This window comes from Lipotes vexillifer, unplaced genomic scaffold (genome assembly GCF_000442215.2).
Source record: "Lipotes vexillifer unplaced genomic scaffold, Lipotes_vexillifer_v1.1 scaffold897, whole genome shotgun sequence".
Taxonomy (NCBI): domain Eukaryota; kingdom Metazoa; phylum Chordata; class Mammalia; order Artiodactyla; family Lipotidae; genus Lipotes; species Lipotes vexillifer.
In genome coordinates this window covers 651,265-675,791 of record NW_006785587.1, presented here as the reverse complement: position 1 = coordinate 675,791, position 24,527 = coordinate 651,265, and the positions used below count along the sequence as shown (strand labels likewise).

General features: G+C 36.1%; 1 protein-coding gene across 1 annotated transcript in view; it reads right to left on the bottom strand.

Moving 5' to 3' along the window:
* Positions 1-6,316: 6,316 nt before the first annotated feature.
* GMPS (guanosine monophosphate synthase) overlaps positions 6,317-24,527 on the bottom strand; it is a 97,595-nt gene continuing 79,384 nt past the window's right edge. The window contains exons 8-17 of the mRNA XM_007457655.1: positions 21,789-21,940; positions 20,528-20,701; positions 19,728-19,782; positions 19,082-19,132; positions 17,590-17,705; positions 15,030-15,155; positions 11,729-11,844; positions 8,552-8,682; positions 7,474-7,646; positions 6,317-6,418 (exon numbers count right to left, since the gene is read on the bottom strand). Of these exons, the coding sequence (XP_007457717.1) occupies positions 6,317-6,418; positions 7,474-7,646; positions 8,552-8,682; positions 11,729-11,844; positions 15,030-15,155; positions 17,590-17,705; positions 19,082-19,132; positions 19,728-19,782; positions 20,528-20,701; positions 21,789-21,940 (1,196 nt within the window). The remainder of the gene's footprint in view (positions 6,419-7,473; positions 7,647-8,551; positions 8,683-11,728; positions 11,845-15,029; positions 15,156-17,589; positions 17,706-19,081; positions 19,133-19,727; positions 19,783-20,527; positions 20,702-21,788; positions 21,941-24,527) is intronic.

The following is a 24,527-nucleotide window of genomic DNA, read 5'->3' as shown; positions in this document are numbered from 1 at the left end:
AGTGTTTGACCTACAAGACAGTACAGGTATTCCTTGATTTTTTAAAGTTCACTTTACACCACTACACTTTTGCGAAAGACCGACAGTAGTTCCTGTTTTCACAAACCAAAAGAAGTTGGAAAAGGATTTTTGCTTTTAGGAAAAAGGATGAAAAGTGAAAATAGCGTTCTTCGTTTGTTCTGCAGTGAGCTGATATAGAGGCAGCGCACACCTCAAGCAGCAAGAGTGGCAGTCCCAAGCTCCTTCCCTTCGAACTACATTCAGCATCTGGCTGCCATGGCTTTGAACTCTGTGAGCATCTGTGCTTTATCTGGATTTACTTCGTACATCATTAGCCAGATGTGTCCTAAGGTGATTGCTTCTTTGCTTTACGACATTTTGCCTAAAAGGTTTCATAGGAAAGCTCTACTTTTGGATAGTGGGGATAACCTGTATAGGTAGAATCAGTTCTAGAGTCCAGTCCCTAGCTTTGAACTACTTTAGTTATACGGATCTTCACCAAGATAGTACCTAGGGCCTTCTCTTCTCACCTATAGGTTTAACAAAGATTTTAAGCTATAATTAGAAAGGCCAGGTATGTCCCTCAATAACAACTTATTCCAGCTGGGAGATTTTAAACTGTCAATGCTTGGGTCTCACCAAGATTCTATTTTAACTGATTGTGGGGTCTGGGTGTTACACAGAGTTAACTTCTCAAGTAGTAACAGCAGGCATCCAGGGTTGAGAACCACTGAAAAAGGTTAGATTTGGGTGGTATACCTGGGCATCTTCAATATATGACTAGGGTGGGTACTGGCATTTTGGCAATCTTTGGGGGATTTCAAATCTTTTGTCATTAAATTAAATGTTTGGAAACATAAAAGCCAAGGATGCCATCATTATTGTTGTCAGGCCCTACATTGATGAAAAAGATTCCATGGTTTCCTACATTATCTGTGTGGCTAAAACTACCTCAGTAAGGACAAAGGGGTACTTTCCAAGGGTGGAGACATCCAACTTGTATTCAGTTCCCTATTAAACTCTAATTGGGTGTACCAGTTTACATTCCCACCATCAGTGCAAGACAGTTCCCTTTTCTCCACACCCTCTAGAGCATTTATTATTTGTAGACTTTTTGATGATGGCCATTCTGACCAGTGTAAGGTGATACCTCACTGTAGTTCTGATTTGCATTTCTCTAATCATTAGTGATGCTGAGCATCTTTTCATTTGCTTTTTAACCATCTCTATGTCTTTTTTGGAGAAATGTCTACGTAGATTTTCTGTCCATTTTTTGATTGGGTTGTTTTTTTGATATTGAGCTGCATAAACTGTTTGTATATTTTGGAGATTAATCCCTTGTCACTTGCTTCATTTGCAAATATTTTCTCCTATCCTGAGGTTTGTCTTTTTGTTTTGTTTATGGTTTCCTTTGCTGTGCAAAAGCTTTTAAGTTTAATTAGGTCCCATTTGTTTATTTTTGTTTTTATTTTCATTACTGTTGGTGGGAATGTAAACTGGTACAGCCACTATGGAGAACAGTATGGAAGTTCCTTAAAAAACTAGAGCTACCATATGATCCAGCAATCCCACTACTGGGCATCTATCTGGAGAAAAGCATAATTCAAAGATACATACACCGCAATGTTCACTGCAGCACTATTTACAACAGCCAGAACATGGAAGCAACCTAAATGTCCATCAACAGAGAAATGGATAAAGAAGATGTGGTACATATATACAATGGAATATTAGCCATAAAAGAGAATGAAATAATGACATTTGCAGCAACATGGATGGACCTAGACATTGTCATACTGCATGAAGTAAGTCAGAAGAGAAAGACAAATATATGATATCGCTTATATGTGGAATCTAATAAAAGGCTACAAATGAACTTATTTACAAAACAGAAAGAGTTACAGATGTAGAAATTAAACTTATGGTTACTGGGGGTAAAGGGAGGGGGAGGGGGAGGGGTAAATTGGGAGATTGGGGCTGACACATACACACTATCATATATAAAATAGATAACTAATAAGGACCTATTGCATAGCACAGGGAACTCTACTCAATACTCTGTAATGGCCTATATGGGAATAGAATCTAAAAAAGAGTGGATATATAACAAATTCACTTTGCTGTACACCTGAAACTACAACAACATGGTAAATCAACTATACCCCAATAAAAATTTTTTAAAAAAATGAGTAAAGGTAAAAATAAATAAATAAATAAATAAATTACTACTACGAACAGTCCAAAAAAATTCTAATTGGGGGCCAATGAAAGAAGCATCTACTGAGGTAACAGCTAAGGTGTGTTCTCACCACATTCCAATGAGAATTCAGGAGAAGGGGAGAGAGGAGGAGGGTGTTAGGAGTAGGAAAGGGAGCTGTTTGGAAAGGTAGGAAGAAACAGATATAACACTGGGCATGAGAGTTTCAGAAGATTTCTGAGACACAGTACTATTTTCAGAAACTAATACTCACTTAGCTGTAAGAAGATGACTAACACCTTGGAAATACACTTATCCCTGATGGTCAATTACACACTGAGAACTTCCTGTTAAGCCTTGCCTTGAAGGGCCTTGGAGCATTATCTCTTCAATGTAGAGAGCAGAAAACCTGGATTCTAGCTTTGCCGACAATTAGCCATATATAAGTTGAGTATGGGGGACTTTTCATTGGTCTCAAAGCCAAAGCATACTCTTGTTAACTTTTCCAAAAACACATAAAGAGACTGTGTCTAGGAACATGTTGTTGATGAGTATCTTCCAAGTGTCACGGTCACAACAGAAGAAAGATTCTCAAGTGGTCAAACCTTGATCTATGCCTCAGGTTCAAAAAATGGTAATTAATATCTGATTTTACAATATTTTAATGTTTACTTTTGGCCGGGTCATACCTGATGTTAAAAGCACTTAAAACTATCCCATTTCTCCATTCTATCTCCTGCTATATTTTTTCTTGTTATTTATAAAATAAGAATTTAGAGCTGGATTTGATGTAAATATAATTCAACTGCCTCATCTTACGTGTTAAAAAAACAAAGAAATGACCAAGTTCACACAGCTGTTTAATGACAAGACAAAGCACTAAAGATGAATGGTCCTACCTACTTACTCTGCATGTCCTCATTCTCAAGAGCAGCGGTCCCCAACCCTTCTGGCACAAGGGACCGGTTTCGTGGAAGACAATTTTTCCGCGGACGGGCTGGGGATGGTTCAGCCGATGATGGAAGTGATGGGAGCGATGGGGAGCGGAAGATGAAGCTTCGCTCGCTCGCCCACCGCTCACCTCCTGCTGTGCGGCCCGGTTCCTAACAGGCCACAGACTGGTAGCAGTCCACGGCCCGGGGGTTGAGGACCCCTGCTCTAGAGGTTTGATTCAAGTTACTCAATAAAATGGGCTATCAGGGGATAAGCCCAAACATAGCAAGGAAACAAACTTTTATGATGCTTGTTTGGCTACATGCATGCACCTATCTTAGGATAAAGGAGTGGCAAAAGATGGGAAACTCGGGTAACCCTATCTCCCAGATACATCTAAAGACCTACTCTCAGCAATTATGCCAGGTTGCTACTTCTAACAGAGCTGATGATCATAGATTGGGCCACAAAGGTGGGGCAAGGTTATATGGTTCTCAAGTTTCTTTTGTGCCCACCAATCTTAAGAATAAATGATGCTTTCACTAACCTGCCTTCCTCCTTCTATAGGTACAAAGAAACGAAATATATTTATTAGATAGAATATATTCCCAGGTAAGTGGTGAGTGTTGGGAAAGCAGTCATGAGCCGTCAAGGATAACCAATGATGAATGTTATTAGACAGGGAGCCACTGTTCTAAGCCTTGGTTAAAAATAACCATCCAGTTAGTTTATATAATTTTAGATGCCAAAATTCACTTTAAAAAAGAATAACTGGGAAACCCTACATTTAATTCTGAAACTCTTCAGGTAGCCATTACTAAGCTGAGTTTGTTTCCTTAACTGTAAAATGGAACTGCAATCTTAACTTTTCTCAGGTCCTCAGATGAAATACTGTGAAGGTATAGAGTAATACTATATGGCACAAAGCAAAAAGTTCTTTGCAAAGGAAGAGAGGGTACTAAATATTAAGAAATCTCTGAATTTTAGATTTTTTTTTTTTTACTATATCATGTCAAGAAGTGTTTTGGAGAAACCATTTTTACAGTTTTAAGAAGGATTATATAAAACGAGTTTAGTGAACAAATATTAGGAAAACATTAAGTGAAAAAACAATTGTTTCTAATTCAAAATTTCTCACAGCTTTGAAAATAACGTATACCATAAATCTCCAAGATGGAAGGACAAGTGAGCAGCACTTTCCAAACCTATATGATCACCTAACCCTTTATCTTTGTGCAACAGTGTTCCACAGAATACACTTTAGAAAAAAGTCTTCCTAGATTCCTATTATTTGCTTGAATACAAAATCATAAGACACTTTTTCTAGAAGAGGAATTCTTTTCACTAAACACAAATGTTTATAAGCCTTTTTTAGGTTGTCTATTCCAGCTCTAAAATAACATGCCTCCAAATCTGTTAAGGCCAGACCACTAATATACCCTTTTTGCAAAAAGCCATTATGAGTTCCTCATCATTAGGACAGAGAATGAACTCTTCAAGTTTTGTAGAAATCAAATACTCCTGTCTCTCAGATACAGATACCTGTTCCAGCAGTCAGAAGCTCTTCCCTTGCTGGTCCAGCAACACAGTTTTCTTACACCCTGCGCCAAACAGAATGAAAGGAAGACTTCTGCCATGCGTAATTTTATTATTTACCTAACACTGAATCCCAAACAAAGTTGTATACCTGATTAATACAAAAGATCTTGAAGATTAGGTAAGAGGCAGCAACCTGAGATGGAACTGGTATGAGAAAAACATGGTAACATTTTTTTTTTTTTTTTTTGCGGTACGCGGGCCTCTCACTGTTGTGGCCTCTCCCATTGCGGAGCACAGGCTCCGGACACGCAGGCTCAGCAGCCATGGCTCACGGGCCTAGCCGCTCTGCGGCATGTAGGATCCTCCCAGACCGGGGCACGAACCCATGTCTCCTGCATCGGCAGGCGGACTCTCAACCACTGCACCACCAGGGAAGCCCCATGGTAACATTTTTAAATAGTAACATCAGCTAAAATACTGAGAGAGAAATGGCTGCAGAATTCAAACCTAGTACTGTCTATTTTTATGAATGTTATAAAAGCGTCTCTTAGAAACTGGTGGCAATGGCAAACAGTCCTACACCAGTTCTTAAATCTTCTCTTACAGCTGGCAGAAAGGAGTAAAAAGTTTGGCAATACTTTGCACGAGCCAAGACTGGTCACAATCTTCTGAGCAGTGCATAAAAAAATGTATCTATAGATTACATCTAAGAGTTCATTTTACAACTCTTTACGAGATTACTGCAGGCATGCATTTGTAAGTTGTGGGCATGCACGATGGTTTCTGTGATCTCAGAGCTGCTCCTCGGACCAAACAAGATTAAAATGCTTGAACTTTTTCTATGCTAGACCAAAGACAGTCTCTTCTGGGGAGAGAAGAGAAACTTCCTCTACAAGGCTATGGGAGCTGGCAATAAGGCTGGGAGGACAAAACTCCTTACCAATGAACAGGTTGACAGTATGCAACGTGGAGCATGATTTGAAAACATTTTAAACTGAGACTACTCATAGTTCCTTCCTCCCATGGCTGTGATGAAATAAAATGCAAAGTACTTGAACAAATTCCTGGTGCTTTTCCATCTTAAGGTAGCTTACCATTTTATGGCCCCAGTGTCCTGCAAAAGTGGATGGAATAGCCCACCTAAACCTTTATCTGATATGTTGACCCCTTCCCAGAACCTCTGGAGGAATGAGGTTACTTTACAGGAAACGCAGATTCTCCGTAAGGAATACATACTAAGTCACACTGGTAAATAATGGTGTTTCTAACATCTCTTAGAAACTGGCAAGGGGACAGAAGTCCATTACCAGCCCCCAAACTCACCCACTCCCATAAATCTTCGATGACAGAGACATGAATAGCAACAGTGAGTTTATACATAAAGAACAAGTGAGGCAGAGGTAAAGGCAAAAGCAGTGTCAGTCTGTCTGAGTGTAGGCAATGGTGCTTTGATTATACCCATACAAACTCTTCAGTCCCTTTTAGTTATCCCCAACTCAGCTCTTAAGCCGTAGATTTTTGCTGCAGAGAACTCAGATGTGATGTAGTTGCTCCAGTAACTGTTTTGACAGTACTGCATGTCAATACTGGGAATGGTTTCTAATCAATTTAATCTGCACACGAAACTTTAGTAGAACAAGAAGTTTATTACTCCCACTCAGTAGTTCCTGGGGGCTTTGATGTTAAGTCATACATAATTCGAGAAATACCAGGAATCTTCTTAATCTCAGTGACCATCTTTAACACCACCTGTTATAAAACAAAGATTATAAATAAAGAGCCAGGGTCCACTGTGTGTCTAACAGACTTAGAAGTCCTGCAATTGTAATTTGAAATTAAAACACAATCTATTTTTACTATTGTCCTCTCTGTATATGGGATATATTTATGATTAATTTATGTAGTGATGCTCTATAGATTTAAGTGACTTAAATTCAGTACTATTCAAAGTCTGCAAGTCATGTTTGTTACTGGTCCATAACAAGTGTTTAGAAGCATTTATAGCAATTTGACATTGCTGTGGCATCCAAGTATCTGATTTTATGGGTTTATACCAATGCTTCACAAATTATCTGTGGCTTACAACGTCGAGGCCACCAAGGTGGCACATAATGCAAGGTAATAATAATCATTGCTATATGTATAGATGAGGAAGGCCTTGTCACTTGACTGGCAAGTGACAGAGACTTGGCAAATGTGAGCCTAAGGGAAAACAGACTCTAAGCCACATTCCCCAACCCAGCTATCTAGCTATATATAAGCAGAGCCCTGTATTAGAGTCCTAGAACAGTGGTCCAACTAATAAAGTCTCGCTTTGACTTTCATTTGCCATTATGCAAATAGCTTCTCTGGAACACTCTAGTGGAGGGATAATAAGAAAGGAAGGTGGTGATCAAAACTGCAATTGCTAATAGGCAGAGCAACAAGAAATTCATGGGTGCCTGGCCATAACGCCATCAAATCTCACCCTTATGTCTAATAAACTCTTCCTCACTCTTAGTGTTTTCTTCTCTACTTGGAGGATACTATTTATAAAGTAGAGGTTGGCAAGATTAGGTGGAATGATAGATTAGAGTTGGTGATTCTCCACATAGTAATCAGACATCTGGAGTTTAATAAACTTAAGGCCTTTTTCTACTATAGTGTATTAAACAACCAATTATGTGGAGATTAAAAAGAGCCTATTTTATGAACAGAAAACCAACCTCAGGAATACCAACATTGCCATAGCCTATTCCATTCACCATTATTATAAAATGTATAAGGTATTAAAAATGTACATTAGGAAAAAAAATATAAGTTACCTCTACAGGGATCTCATTGCCAGGGGTTGCAGCTATACCAGTCATGAAATCACTAGTAATAAAGGTTCGAATAACCACGGATCTCTGGCATGAAGGCTGCTTCTGAAGTGGGTCCCGATCAAAATGTAAAGGTGTCAAAATCACCGGCATCTGGCTGATTTTCCCAGCATACCCTAAAGAAAGGAAGTTAACGTGTAGAACCAATCACCACACCATAGAAAAGCACTCTCTGCTCAATTAAATCCCCCCAGACAGATCTAAAATCGCACACATACACACACCACTTCTTAGGACTGTCATCATGTACTGTTTTTAGCTACTCTCATAGCACAGTAAGTAAACATAATCACAAATACAAATTACAGAATTTGATGACTGCAGTGATATGTTACAGTGATGTGATATAAAGTCAATTCATTATTCATAGTAGTTATCTTCTATACTGCAGACACTGAATAAGAAAATACTGAACCACTAACCCTAGGGGAAATACAGAGTTAGGTTCCTGACCACTTTGATCAACTGATTAATACATATCCTTGCTTATCTTTCTGTTTAAAGACACCTTATGCAATATTTATTGTAGATTCATTAACGTTGAGCTCACAGCCAATGGCACTATAACTCATGCCTGAATGAATCTTATCTAACAAACCTATTTTCTCAGTAAGTTACATCACAGCCTTCCTGTGCTTAGGAACCTAGATAGCACCTCAGCACTATTTTAAACAGTGAAATCACCAACAAAAAGCACGAAAATGCAAAAGACATGTCATTAAATAGACCACAAAAGGGACACTTGTTTATAGAAAGAGCTGAAACAAGAAGGCAGAGGATTGCCTTGTTCAACCTCAGCTGGGAACATATGAATTGAGCAACTCAAATTTTTTGCCACTTTGTACATGTCCGCAAATGACCACAAAGGTGAATAAATTTTATACAGATAAGGCAATGTCACAGAACTACCCAAAGAATTAAATAATAAAACTAAAAGCTGAGTCCTCCTACTAGAAATAATAATGCCATGCTTCCAAAATCTAGTTAGAGCATTCAGTGACGAACAAAATGGGCAGCTTACCAGACTCCCTGAGAATGTTATGGGCCTCAAAATCAGCTTGGCGTAAAGTACTGAGCACCCCTGTTGTCAAGAAAGTGGGAGTAACATCTGTAGGAGGTTCTTTAACTGGTGGGCCAAATATATAGACAACTCTAGAAGGGGGTAGTGAAAATTATAGAGAAAATACGTTTTAGTAAGAGAAGTAAAGCACATAAAATAACATTCTTTCCATTTGTTCTTAGGCCCCTCTCTTACCCACTTCAAATCCCCAAATGGGTAGGACAGGATATAATATTATAGAAGGGTCTCTATTCTATGAACCTTCCTCAAAGTATATTTTCTGGAATACTAGTATCTCAGAACGTGCGAAGATATAAGTGATTATCACAATCCTCTTTCCATTTAATGTACTGGATTGAAGTGTATCCCCAAAACTTCATGTCCATCTGGAATCTGTGGGTGAAAATAGGGTCCTTGTAAATGTAATCAAACAAAGGTCATAATGGTGTTTGGGGGGATTAATCCAATGATTGGTGGGTGTTCTTCTAAGAAAAAGGAAATCTGGAAACACAGCCACAGGGAGAAAAGACAGCCATGTAAAGATGGAGACAAAGATTGGAGTTACACTGCCACAAGCCAACGACTGCCAGCAAACAACAGAAACTACGAAGAGACGAGGAAGGATTCTCCCCCTAGAGCCTTCTGAGAGAGCCATGGCCCTGCTGACACCACCCTTGATTTCAGACTTATAGCCTTCAATAGCCTCCAGAACTGTGAGATAATAGATTTCTGTTGTTTTAAGCCTTCCAGTTTGTGGAAATTTGTTATGGTAGCCCTAGGAAATTCCTGGGGAAACACTAAATTAAATAAATAGGTTTTATAACAAAACCTCAGAAACTATAATATGTGCTAGAAACTTCCAAGATGAGACTACAGTGAATTTCCCAAACTCATTTGACTGCCAACTCAACCTTTTTTTTTTTTTTTTTTTACATTTTGGAAAACACTGATCCCAAAGAAAGGTTAAGAATATCACCAAAGTTAAGACTTGGTTGAAAAGGAATGACTTACTATTGCTTCAAGTAAATGTCTGTTTGAAACGTATGCTGCAGATGTTAATAAAAGCAGAATTTGGAAGGTAGCGTGAGGAAATTAGGATCAAATAATTACAACAATTCAAGGGGAATCTTGCCAATGGTTTGGGGAATCTGTTCTACAACCTTCACCCAGAAAACAAGAGAGAGAAGGGGTAGAGATGAGTGCCACCTGGCTCTTTCCAATCCAACTCCAGCCAGCAGGCAACTGTCCCTTTTCCTTAGTCCTATCTGTCTTTAGGAGAGAAAATAAATCTCCCCTGCAACTACCATGGTGAAGTTTAATAATGCTTTTTTCTTAATAGGTATTTAAAATAAAACATATGGAAGAAAAAAGCATCAGATTAAAACCACCACTACCACCAAATACTTCATTGCCTCCTTCCAAACATACTGTCACAAGAAGGGTTTTGTTCCATGCATAGAAAGTAAGCCACACTTCTTCTAAACAAAATAGTTCCTAGAGCTCATAAACAATCCTTAGAGGAAAAAAGCAACTATGCAAGAGAATGCCATGAACTTGCTCCTTTTTCTTTTATTTCGTTCAAACAAGAGTGATCATAGAATGTACAGGGATAGGCAGCCTTCCAGTAAAACTGGAACCATCCCTCTCTATATAAAGATTCTAGCATGCAAATTAGGGGGGAAAGACTGGTAAAAATGGAAAGCTTTTTTTTTCTTTTTTTAAATTCCAATTCCCAAAAAAGACACTGGCAAAGAAATCAAAAATTCACCAACACCCTTTAAGGGCTTGCTAGGTTCATATTTAAAATCTAGTTTTTTGTTTATTGGTTGTTAGACTTTATTTTTTTCCTTTTTTGGGGAGGGAGGAAGGGTTAAGAATGGAGGGAGAGACAAATGGGGAAAAAAGAAAAGACAGGCAGAGAAAACAGACTATAAAAGGACCAAGATAAATTTTAAACAAGGGTGAGTGCTCTTCGGCAAAAGAAAAGGACAGAGAGACAGATGAAACAAGAATGTTGTGAAATGAAAAACATATTAATTATATAGTAAAAGCCGTGGAGCCAAACTTAGTGAAAGGGAATTTTCTGTATGACCTATGAAGTTTATTTAGGTATTAGCATGTTTCAGAAGATGAATTATGAACCATTATTTTAACCAAGACAATTATCTCCATTCAAAACAGGCAATTACAAATTTACTGTTATTAATAATTCACCCTTTCAGTGTGTTAAAGGTGCTTCTGTATTTGGGGGCCTTTGGTTCATCTATGCAAGCCTTTTAAAGGACATGTTCCCATCAGTAAAAATGTGACTTCCCTTTGACTTCTTGTCTTGAAGGCCATACCAGCCTACAAATACTAGCCACACCAGTATAGAAATATACATACCCTGCTAAGTAAACACTAACAAGCAGGTTTATAATTTCTGTAGCTAATTTGAGTAAACTGAAATCTCAAGAAATTCTTTTTGGTTGTTAACTGCCTAAAACCCATGAAGAAAATAGAAAAGAGTGAAACACTAAAATAAGAACATTTAATTAGCAATCTGGTACTAAATGAGTAAGACTTTTGAACTTAGACAATGCTCAGTATTACGTAAAGATTATATCAATAAATCAGTTATTGATATATCCAACATAAGAAATTAATGTGTAAATTAAAGGAAAACTGGATCTGAAAAACTAAATTCAAATTTTTTAAACATTTAATGCTGTTACTTTGACAATATCTGGCATATGTCTCTTTCTTTTGATTTACTCTGGAATTATTATTAAATTGACTAAGTCCCTAACGGTAATTCTATAACCTGTACAATTCTTTCAATCCTTCTGGAATAAAACATCTAATCATAAAACAAGTAGTATAAATTGCTAATTGGGAAGACATGTTTTTAAAGCTGTCTTTAGTATTTCATATTACAATTAAAAACCTTCCTATTTCTCAAGCAAAAAATATTTTAATAAGCAGATGATTGCACTGTGATGAAGGAACAAAGTACAAGGTATTATTAAATATCTGCTGGATTATGACCTAAGCACATACCTGTATCTACACTTGAGCCATGGTCTTTCAACATGGGAAGACCTTAAAAAAACACATCCTTCCATTACATCTCACCCCTCCACCACCTGCAGAACACACCTGTTAATGTTGTGACACATGCGAGGTATAAGTCTAGCCAGGAAAATAAGAGATTCCCAGTCAGGCTCATCCTTACTGGAGATTCCACACACGTAACTATAAGAACGACAGTCACCCTGAAAATAAAAATACAATTGATAATTTTAATGATTTTACAGAATTCAAAAGATGGACTGGAAAATATTTCATTCATGATGACACCATTAATAGCAACTTTTTAAACAAAAATATGCTTGACTATAAGTATATATGGATAGTTTGCTAATGATATAAACAAATCCTAAATTAAAATCCCCTATTTAACAGTTTTTTGTATTATTTATTTATTCATTATTTTTGCCTGCGTCGGGTCCTAGTTGAGGCATGTGGGATCTTTCACTGTGGCGCATGGGCTCTTCATTGTGCTCTGATGGTTTTGTCTTCTCTAGTTGTGGCGCACAGGCTCCAGGGCCTGTGAGCTCTGTACCTGTGGTGTGCGGGTTCCAGAGCACGTGGGCTCTGTAGTTTGTGGCACATGGGCTCTCTAGTTGAGGCACACAAGCTCAGCAGTGTGGGCTTAGTTGCCCCACATCATGTGGGATCTTAGTTCCCTGACCAGGGATCGAACCCGTGTCCCCTACACTGGAAGGCGGACTCCTTACCACTGGACCACCAGGGAAGTCCCTAACATCCCCTGTTAAATTCTACCTAAATCAGCTCAGACATTAAAAAGAAGTGTCACGGTAATTTCAATAATTTATTCAACATACACCAGAGATCCACTGGGATTTCATTCCAAATACCTGCCGAACTACAGATAGCCAGCACGCTTAATTTGGCAGACAAGATCTGCCAAATCCTTTAGATGGATAAAGGATTCTCAAGTCAGATATAAAAATAATTTATTCCTTTAAAATAAGAAAGTTAATTTTAAAATAAGTGAATAAAATTGATAATATTGATTCCTTTTCCTCTGTCCTGTTTAATCCAAATCATTTACTTAAAAAAATAATTAAACTGAAAAGCAACTTAAAAGTAAGATTCATTAGATAACTACCTAATACACAGTAAACTTAAGAATTCAGACTATTTGAATGCTAATATAATAGTATCTATCAAAGTTTAAAATGTACATGCTCTTTAATCCAGAAAATATTACTGAAATACATGAATAACTGTTTGAAAAAAAAAGAAATTACTTGCTAAAATGCCTGTAATAGTGACAAAGTGAAAATGGTTTAAATGTCCATTGGTAGGGGAATGATTAAATAAATTATGGTATAATCATACATGGAATATAAGGCAGCAGTTAATAATAAGAATCTACATGCAATGGCATGAAAAGAAGTTCATGATGTTCAGTTAAAAGAAAAAGGTGATGAAAAAGGTGTCAATAATTCCCTTTCATTTTCTTTCTAAATGGTTCTGGAGGGAACATTTAACTGGAGAGCAGAAATAGGGAGAATTACTTTTTAAATGTACTGTACATTTATTTTTTTTTACAAATGCAGTTTATTTTGGTATTTAGAAAATAAACTTCATTGCTATACTAACCATGAATTATGATTTTTATCTGGACTTCTAAGAGTCTCAGCTTCAAAGGCCTAAGAGACTAGATAAAGTTAAGATAACCAACAACAAAAGAAACTTCTATTTTGATGGGAAAAATAGTGGAGCCTGAATAAGCTTCATTTTTTTTAATTGAAGTGTAGTTATTACAATGTTGTGTTAGTTTCAAGTGTACAGCAAAGTGATTCAGTTGTGTGTATATATATATATATATATATATATATTACTCTTTTTCAGATTCTTTTCCATTACAGGTTATAGTTCCCTGTACTATACAGTTGTTTACTTATTTCATATATAGTAGTGTATATATATGTTAATCATATTTTTTTAAAAAGAAATCACTCATCCAACAAATTATATTTATTTATTTATCCATAGCATTATCTACGAACTTATCAAAAAAGGGGAATGGGGAACTAGTTCAACTCCCTGCCCAGCAGGAGTTAGCATATAGAGCTGGAAATTTTCTATAATAGATCTACTTAGGACTGGAAAAAACAAAAACAAAACCAAAAAAAACCACTTGTCTGCTCTTCTATTTTTATATAGTAGGGTAATATCTGCCTAAAATATAATATGATGAGTTTCAAAATGAATGTGATATATGATAAATGAGATAATCCATATACCACTGAAATAAAATTATTCCTACAATTCCAGGAATGGTTATTTTAACATGATTTAGAAACAATATAAGTAGCTTTCACACAGGCCTTTAAAAAGAGGGAAAAGAGGGGAAAGAGCTGGCCCTATAATTTCCATGAACTAAAATATTTTAGTTTAATTTTAAAGTAACGATGAATTTTTATTGTCTTATTTACAAACAGAGCTACATGAATTCAGGAGAAAGAGGAATTTAAAAGGATGGCTCAGATTCACATATTTATGGAAAATAGTATATATTAAGTTTTAGATGAACAATCTCTAAAATGTATTTAATTTCTTCCCACGCATAATTCTACTATAAGAGAACATTATAAACACATTAACCCACTTAACTGGCACTTGCACCATTTTGAGTTGAATTATTGACACCTTTTCTAGTTTTCATTTAACTTCAAATTCTAAATCACAGAAAAGAAACCTTCCTCTTCCCTAGATTCCCAAGCTTTTTCCCCCCAGAAACTCACCTGATGATCATATAAATAAAGAACTTAATATAATCTATGAATAGCATTTCAAAAATGAGAACTATATTACAGTCACATGCTTTTACAATTGGAAAGACAGAACATACTGAAAATGTTAGTTGTACATTATCACAGCTAAGAGAGAGAAAGGGAGAGACGGGACATGTTGAAGAGGCAGAGGACACTAGTTTAAGGAATACACAAGCTGAGAACAATGCGTAAATGGTGTAACATGTACATCTGGGGGCCTTCTTGCAGTTAGAGACTTCTAAAGCCACAGAATATTTCATATCAAGAAGGATAAATGAGGACATGACCTCTCGGTACCTGTTCTTCAAGGCAGAAGCAAGCAAGCCAATCCTATAGCAAATCATTCTTTGAATTTTTTTTACTTTTGTTACAGATGACAGGTATTTCAAATCTACAAAATCTCAGCCTGAATATTTAGTTCCTATTACCTTATTCACTTCATAAACATTCTATAAAATATTGCCTTTTTACATTTTTAAACTTGGTGTATATACTTTCGTATTTCATTTTCCTAAGACATTCCTATTTCAATATTAGCAAAAAGAGCAGCAGAAAGTTATGTCACAGGTCAGTGAAGTCACACAACTCACCTGCACACCCACAGTTTTAATTGGTAGCAGGAAGGCATTCAGTGAATGCAGACTTGTAATTTGCATCAGCTTCTCCTGATCCTCTTCTGTTGTGCAGGCTTTGACTCTCTGTAATAGTGTATGTGGCTAGGAAAACCAAAGACACACTCCTCAGGGTTTCAAGAAATAACAGCATTCACTCTTTTGGTACATTTTACTATCCTATGTATCTACACTTCTGGTTTATAGCAATAGATTCTATTTGGTATTTCTCTCTGACTTGTGTGTGCTATGCAGTGTGTCAGAATTTCATTTCTGAGGGCCAGGGCTATGAGAAGTTAAATATCAGGACAAGAAACACAGATTAGATTTATATACATGGAGGCTTTAATCCTCTGTCAACAGCAAGGGTCACCTCACGTGAGTCAAACCTTCTCCTTATCTCTAAGGAAACTTTTTGCCATAAAGTCAACTTTGTCTGAAATTAATATATCTCTACCTACTTCCTTTTTTTTGGTTTATTTGCCTGGTGTATGTTTTTCTGTTCTTTTACCTTCCCTCTTCCTATCCCTAGGTAAACAGACTATAGTTAGATTTTATTCCTCAATCTAGTTTGACAATTATGTCCTAACTAAAGATGTTAATCCTTTTAACTGTGGGTTAATAATATGGTTGAATTCCATCCTACCATTTAATTCAATAGTTTCTATTTGTCCCACTTTTTATATTTCTTTCTCCTTTTTTATATTCCTCTGAACTGATGATTTCTCCCAGCTCATTTATTTCCCCTTTACTAGTTGTGAAGTTAAACCCTCTATTTTTATTCTTTATCATTTCCCCTTAAGTGGGGATATTTAACAAAAGAGAATCATCTCTGCCCATCTGGCAAAAAATACAAAGATCTTTGAATGCTTTAACTCCAATTGATCCCCCTGTGGCTTATATGCTATTTTAGCTATATAATGTTATACTATTTCTTTTTAAATAAACACCAAAATTTAGATCAGTTTATACAGTCCATGTCTGTTTAATTTTATCCATTTACCATTTTATTTGCTTACCAGTCCCTGTATCTCAGACCTTTCAACTGGTATCCTTTTGTTTCTCCTCAAGTCATTTCTTTTTTTTTTTTTTTTTAAGTCATTTCTTTAAAACAGTGGTTCTCAACTTTAGCTATACACTCAAATTTCTTAGTATGCTCAGGTCCCACCCCACATCAATTAAATAAATTCTAGGGAGAAGGGGCCCAAGCATAGAATACTTCAAAAGCTCTCCCTGTTGAATCTAATACACAGCCAGGGTTGAGAACCACTGCCTTTACAGTTCCTTAAGTAACAGACTGTTGGCAGTAAATTCTGTTTATGTGAAAATGTCTTTATTTTGCCCTAGTTCTTTGAGACAGTTTATCTGTTCACTATTGTTCACAATTATTTTCTCTTGGTACTTTGAATACTTCCTGCTTTTAACTACTGCTTCCAGTAATAGCCTTTCCTTTATGCAGCAATCAATCTTTTCTTTGCAGCTGCTTTGTCTTTGGCAGCCTGTAGCTTCCATAGTTATGCCTATTAGGTGTCAAATTCTTCTCCTTTATCCTAATTGGGATGTATTATGCTTCCTGAATCTGAGGTATGGTATCTTTCACCAGTGTGGACGAATTTCAATACTTTTGTCTATTATCTCCTTCTGGATACACATTAAAGTTGACATTCTCATTCTACATTAACCTCTTTGAAACATATTTTGTCTTTGATGCTTTGTTCCAATTTCTGGATAATTTAACATCGATCTTCACTAATTCTCTCTTTAGCTCTTTTTAATTCTAGTTATTTTCATTTCTAGAACGTAATTTTTTTTCAAAGCTCCCCAGTCACTTTTTATAGTCTCTTATATACCTTATTCTTATTAAAAATTGCTTCTTTTAATTCTCAGTACTTTTAAATGTTGCCTATATGCTAATTCCAGTATCTGAAGTGCTTGAGGGTTTTCTACTAGTTGTTTCCACTAGCTCTCATTCATGGTGCCTTACTTTTATATCTATTTTATAGTTTTTTATTGTAAGCTCATATTTGTTGAAACTCTATTTATGGGAATTCTTTGAGGCCTGGTTGAAGAGACTCCAAAGAGAATTTACATTGCTTTTTGTCTGACACCTGGAAGCACTACCGACCAAAGCCCACTTTAACACAGATTATAAATTTAGGCACCAAATACACAGAAGAACTGGAGACATTTCCATCATCCTCAATTTAGAACTAAAATGATCTCCCTTGCCTTCTTGCAATAAATATGAAAGGGTATTCTAAAATACTTTGTATCTAGTATTTTCAGGAATTCAAGGTATCCAATCTGTTAAAATATATGGAATGGCTGAAAAGAGAAGTCTGCATTTAAGAGTGTCTGTAGAATACTTTCTTCATAGTCATTTCCAAAGGTTAAATTACCCTGAATTTTCAAATAATGAAACCCTAATCAATTTTATTATAAAGACTGGAGTACAGCAAGAATCCATTCAATTCCTTGCACCAATTAGCTGTGTCTGTTTAAAGCTCCTATAATAAACAAATTCAACACAAATTATTACCTTTTTAACGCTTGCAGAAAAATCAGCTACTATTTTCAAAATATTGTTGGTTTCAGGAAAATCCTTACAGATATAAGGTTCCTCAGCACATATTACTCTGATTGCCAGGCCTGGACCTAAAGAGAAGAGTAACAATGGTATTTAATATAAATGTTATGTTTAATATAAAATTTTAAATAAAAAAAGGTCACTATTCCCAAAATATAAAACACCCCTGCCATTGTTTTTTTAACCAGTTTTATTGAAATATAACTGACATATACACTTTAGGTTTTTTAAAGTGTTTAATATGAAATGCAGCTATTAGTTTCCCATCCAACTCATCATTTTTAGAATGCTTCAGTTCTGTTCACATCAATGATATACACCTCTTATTTTAATAGTCCCTGTATTAAGAATCTCAAAATTCTCCACTAAATATTTTTAATTCACAATATACATGCCAATCTATTTAAAATTACTTTCATATACAATCCTTTGCCAACACACGTTAGGGACTGAACGTCTCAAATTACTACAGTTGAAGTTCGTAATATAAACAAGTGCTAATCTCCATATGGGCTATACCTTTGCCACACTGTTTATGGAGGCAATACGGTAGTTAAGAGTAACAAACTCTGAGAAGAGCTTATTGGGGCTAGAATCCTGGTTCCAAACCCAACCTGCATAACTTTTGGCAAACTAGTCTCTGTCCCAAAATTCTCTCAGCTGGACAACAGGATCATAATAGTCTCTATTGTGAGGATCAAATAAGACAACGTGTGTAAAATACTGTATTTAGCAGAATGCCTAGCACATACTAGTACTCAAGAAATGTTAACTATTACTATGCTTTTTCATTTAATTAGACCATTCCCTCAACTCATCACCCAATGACTATTGTAGAGACCTAGAAACTGAGGTATAAGATTTGCCAAGCTCAAGAACTCATAACAAAAACAGGTTAAGACTCACAGTCCTAACTTTAACAAATACCACCTCTAATTAATTTTATTTTATGACAGCAAATGACTATTTAAAAACTGAATATTTTCATTTGGTCATGAATTAAATACATACAGCACTGTGCAAAAAATGGTTCAACCATTCAGACAAGTCAGGGGATAAGGATTTCAGAGAACTGAGTTTTAACCCTGTGGAATACATCATGGTATAGTAGAAAGAACATATAAACCCAATTTCTAACACTAAGAATTTTGTGGCAATGTTATTAAAATATCTCTTGGCTTCCTCATCTGATGGCAACATTACATGACAATCTGTTTACACAAAGATAATGTAATATATAAATATATATACAATAAAAATGAGTACTTAATAAAATGAAATATATACAGTAGGCACTAAAAAGAATATTTATTCCCTATCCATCCTTTCCTTTCTTTAAAGTTACATATTCCCTAAGATGATAAATTACTTCAAAAGCTGTCTGAATTGATTTTGGTTCAACATGAAGGCACAGTAACAAATCAAACAGAATTCTATTTTTTACCTGGGAATGGATGCCTGGAAACTAACTCTTCTGGAAGTCCAAGTTCTTTCCCTACAGGGAATAAAAACGCCAATTAATACAAATTAGTAACCAAAATGACATGGAAAACAAAGAGTAACAAATTATTGGCTTTTCCTGTTGTCTTTTACTTTTAAAAATCAGTTTTTAAAACTTCATCTTTTAAAGTATTTCTTCCTATGTGCTTATAAGGAATTAGATATTTTAGTGATCTTCATATTTCTCTTTGAAACACATTTTAAACGTAAACTTCTTAAATAGAAATAAATCAGAACAAACCTACCCACCAATCTCTGATCTAGTTCTCACTGTAATACAAGGAAATCAGAAAATATACTAGTGTTTAACAATTAAAACTCTCCAAATGATACCATCAAAAAAGTGAAAAGACAACCTACAGAAGGCAAATCATATATCTAATAAAGGGCTGTAACAAGACTATATAAAGAACACATAGAATTCAATAATGAAAAGATAAATAAGCCAAGTTAAAAATGGGCAAAAGATCCGAATAGATATTTCTCCAAAGGTGACATATAAGTAGCCAATAAGCACATAAAAGATGATTGATATTAGCTATTTGGGAAATGCAAATCAGAACCACAATGAGATACCTACCACTTCTCACCCACTAGGATGCCTAAAATAATAAAAAGGTACAGGTAATTCACGCTCATTACAGGCTAATTAAAAAAAAAAAAAAAACAGAAAAGAACAAGTGTTGGGCAAGGAAAGTATGGAGAAATTGGAAGCTTTGTGCACTGTTGGTGGGACTGTAATATAGTATAACTGCTAAGGAAACATTAAGGAAGTCCCTCAAAAAATTAAAAATAAAACTACCATAAGATTCAGAAATCCCACTTCCTGGTACATATCCAAAAGAATTGAAAGCAGGGGCTCCAAGAGGATTCTGTAAACCCATGTTCATAGCAGCACAATTCACAACAAGAAAATGGAAGCAATCCAAATGTCCATCGGTAGATAAATAAATTAACTATAATACACACACACACACACACACACACACACACACACACACACACACATATATACATACATACAACAGATTATTATTCAGCTTAAAAAGGAAATCCTATCACATGCTACAATATGGATGAAACTTGAGGACTTATACTAAGTGAAATAAGCCAGTCACAAAAAAACAAATGCTGTATGATTTCACTTATGAGGTATTTAAAGTAGTCAAATTCATTGAAACAGAAATTAGAATGGTAGGTTACCAGGGGTTAGGGAGAGGGAGAAAAGGGTAGCTGTTGCTCAACAGGTATAGAGTTTCAGTTTTGAAAAATGAAAAAGTTACAGAGATCTGTTTCACAACAATACAAATACATTTGACACTACTGAACTGTACACTTAAAAATGGTTAAGGGAGGGAGGTTTTATGCAAAAGTTCTCATAAGCTTTTACCTCCTCTCTCAACTTTCTGATAAGCTCTGTGTCGTTATGATGGGTTTTGATGAGTTCAGCTTTGCCACTTGCAACAAGGGACGCACTTTCAATTAGATCAGGCCGTAAAGTACCTTGGGCAAGGAAAACCTCCTCTGGTTTCAGGTTCATTTCTCCAATTACTTCATTGGCAATCTATAAACAACAGGAGTAAAACAGCCTTTTAAGAGATGAATTCCTCTAAAAGACAGCAAAATTTTATATTTTCAGCTAAATTTCTTAAAGAGTCTTTTTGCAATATTGACCAGGAGATGAAATCTACCGTGCTCCAAAATAAACTCCTTTAAGAACACATGCTTATAAAAAGAGACGAAACTGAGTTATTTGTAGTGAGGTGGATGAACCTAGAGTCTGTCATACACAGTGAAGTAAGTCAGAAAAACAAATACTGTATGCCAACACATATATATGGAATCTAAAAAAAATGGTTCTGATGAAACTAGGGGCAGGATAGGAATAAAGATGCAGACGTAGACAATGGTCTTGAGGACACGGGGAGGGGGGAGGGTAAGCTGGGACAAAGAGAGAGAGTGGCATGGACATATATACGCTACCAAATGTAAAATAGATAGCTAGTGGAAAGCAGCTGCATAGCACAGGAAGATCAGCTGCGTGCTTTGTGACCACCTAGAGGGGTGGGATAGGGAGGGTGGGAATGAGACTTAAGAGGGAGGGGTTATGGGGAACATATGTATACATATAGATGATTCACGTTGTTATACAGCAGAAACTAACACAACATTGTAAAGCAATTATACTCCAATAAAGATGTAAAAAAAGAGAGACAAAATATTAGCAATAAAAATTTTCAAAAAACACATTGTCAATGTCAACCGACTATACATTAATAAAAATTTTTACAAAGTCAAAAAAACCCTCAAAACACATGCTTAATGTGATTCAAAAAGGTATATGAACATTCCCATCAAAAGCCTAAAAAAATCTAGCCATTGAAATACCCAAAGAACTAAAGTCTAATATCAACTGAAAATATCTATTCTTAAGCAGTGAAAACAACAAACTGAAAACATAAGTACATATGTTTTTTAAAAATGTAAAACAGTTTTTACTAAGTCAGTATAATAGCAATGTATGGTAAAACCCTTAGCCAACAAAAGAATCAAAATTAGTCACAAAATTTGGTTATTTGGTATAATGATAAGGAAAAAAATACTAAAATTCATATAGAAAATAGTACACATTGAGGATATTAAAAAGGTACCTTAACAAAAGTATCCCCAATGATTTTTCTTTTCTCCTCAGGACTCGTAGTCATATTTAAGGTTTTGCTAATTCTCTTTCGTGGAGTTCTGTCTTCATCTGATATTGGTAGAGTTGTTGTTCCATTGTAGAAAGAATGAGCAGCATTTATCACTGGGTAAGAGGAGAGAAGCATGTTTTAAACTAACATGATTTTTGAAAATCATAAATGATAGGTCAAACTACAAACAGAAAACCCAGATGGATCCTCTGATCTCCCTGTAATTTGCCTGCATATTCTAGAACTACCAGTAAACTATGACTGGACAGAGTCCATACACAGGCACTCACTGAATCTTGTTCCATTAAGAATCATGTGGCATTAATTCTAGGGCCGGGGACTTCCCTGGTGGCACAGTGGTTAAGACACCATGCTCACAATGCAGGGGGCCTGGGTTTGATCCCTGGTCAGGGAACTAGATTCCACATGCATGCCACAACTAAGAGTTCGCATGACACAACTAAGGAGCCAGCGAGCCGCAACTAAGGAGCCCGCCTGCTACAACTAAGACCTGGCGCAACCAAATAAATAAATAAATAAATATTATCTAGGGCCATAATATCACAAATTATGCTAATTGCCTCCTATCTTATTCAGTGCTTCACCACAGCAACAAGCAAAACCTCAACAAGAAGCATAACCCCAAGGGAATCAAAGCAGTGGTACATACACAGGGATCAAAGTCCTCAGAAGTGCACATTGACCAGTCTCTTGAAAAACCGAGATCTATAAATATATATTTAGTGATCCTTGGTTGTCTCTTTATTTTTTTCTGCATTTCAGTTTATTTTTTATACAGCAGATTCTTATTAGTTACCTATTTTATACATATTGGTGTACACAGGTCAATCCCAACCTCCCAATTCATCCCACCCCCGCCAACACCCGCGTCCCCTCCTTGGTGTCCATAGGTTTGTTCTGTACATCTATGTCTCCATTTCTGCCTAGCAAACCAGTTCACGTGTATAATTTTTCTAGACTCCACACACGAGTTAATATATGATATATATTTTTCCCTTTCTCACTTACTTCACTCTGTATGACAGTCTCTAGGTCCATCAACGTCTCTACAAATGACCCAATTTTGTTCCATTTTATGTCTGGGTAATATTCCACTGTATATATGTACCTCATCTTCTTTATCCATTCGTCTGCTAATGGGCATTTAGGTTGCTTCCATGACCTGGCTACTGTAAATAGTGCTGCAATGAACACTGGGGTGCATGTCTTTTTCAATTGTGGTTTTCTCTGGGTATATGCCCAGTAATGGGATTGCTGAATCATACAGTAATTCTAGTTTTAGTTTTCTAAGGAGCCTCCATACTGTTCTCCATAGTGGCTGTATCAATTTACATTCCCACGAACAGTGCAAGAGGATTCCCTTTCCTCCACACCCTCTCCAGCACTTGTTGTTTGTAGATTTTCTGATGATGCCGACCATTCTAACTCATGTGAGGTGATACCTCATTGTAGTTTTGATGTGCATTTCTCTAATAATTAGTGATGTTGAGCAGCTTTTCATGTGCCTCTTGGCCATCTATATATCTTTTTTGGAGAACATCTACTTAGGTCTTCTGCCCATTTTTTGATTGGGTTGTTTTTTTAAATATTGAGCTACATGAGCTGTTTATATATTTTGGAGATTAATCCTTTGTCCGTTGATTCGTTTCCAAATATTTTCTCCCATTCTGAAGGTTGTCTTTTCATCTTTTTGCCTTGTTTATAGTTTCCTTTGCTGTGCAAAAGCTTTGAAGTTTCATTAGGCCCCATTAGTTTACATTTCCATTACTCTAGGAGGTGGGTCAAAAAGGATGTTGCTGTGATTTATGTCAAAGAGTGTACTTCCAATGTTTTCCTCTAAGAGTTTTATAGTGTCTGGGCTTACATTTAGGTCTTTAATCCATTTTGAGTTTATTTTTGTGTATGGTGTTAGGGAGTGTTCTAATTTCATTCTTTTACATGTAGGTTTCCAGTTTTCCCATCATCATTTATTGAACAAACTGTCTTTTCTCCATTGTATATCCTTGATCCTTTCTAATATATTAGTTGACCATAGGTGTGTGGGTTTATCTCTGGGCTTTCTATCCTGTTCCATTGATCTGTATTTCTGTCTTTATGCCAGTACCAAACTGTTTTGATGACTGTAGCTTTGCAATATACTCTGAAGTCATGGAGTCTGATTTCTCCAGCTCCGTTTTTTTCCCACAAGATTGCTTTCACTATTTGGGGGCTTTTGTATCTCCATACAGGGTTACAGATTTTAAGATTTTTTGTTCTAGTTCTATAAAAAATACCACTAGTAATCTGATAGGAATTGCACTGAATCTGTAAACTGCTTTGGGGAGTATAGTCATTTTCACAATGTTGATTCCTCCAATCCAACAACATGGTATATCTCTCCATGTATTTATGTCATCTTTGATTTCTTTCATCAGTGTCTTATAATTTTCTGAGTACAGGTATTTGTTTTTCTAATGCACTTTTTTAAAAAACATCTTTATTTGAGTATAATTGATTTACAAGGGTGTGTTACCTTCTGCTTTTTATAACAAAGTGAATCAGTTATACATATACATATGTCCCCATAACTCTTCCCTCCTGCATCTCCCTCCCTCCAACCCTCCCTAACCCACCCCTCTAAGTGGTCACAAAGCACTGACGTATTCTCCCTGTGCTATGCGGCTGCTTCCCAATAGCTAT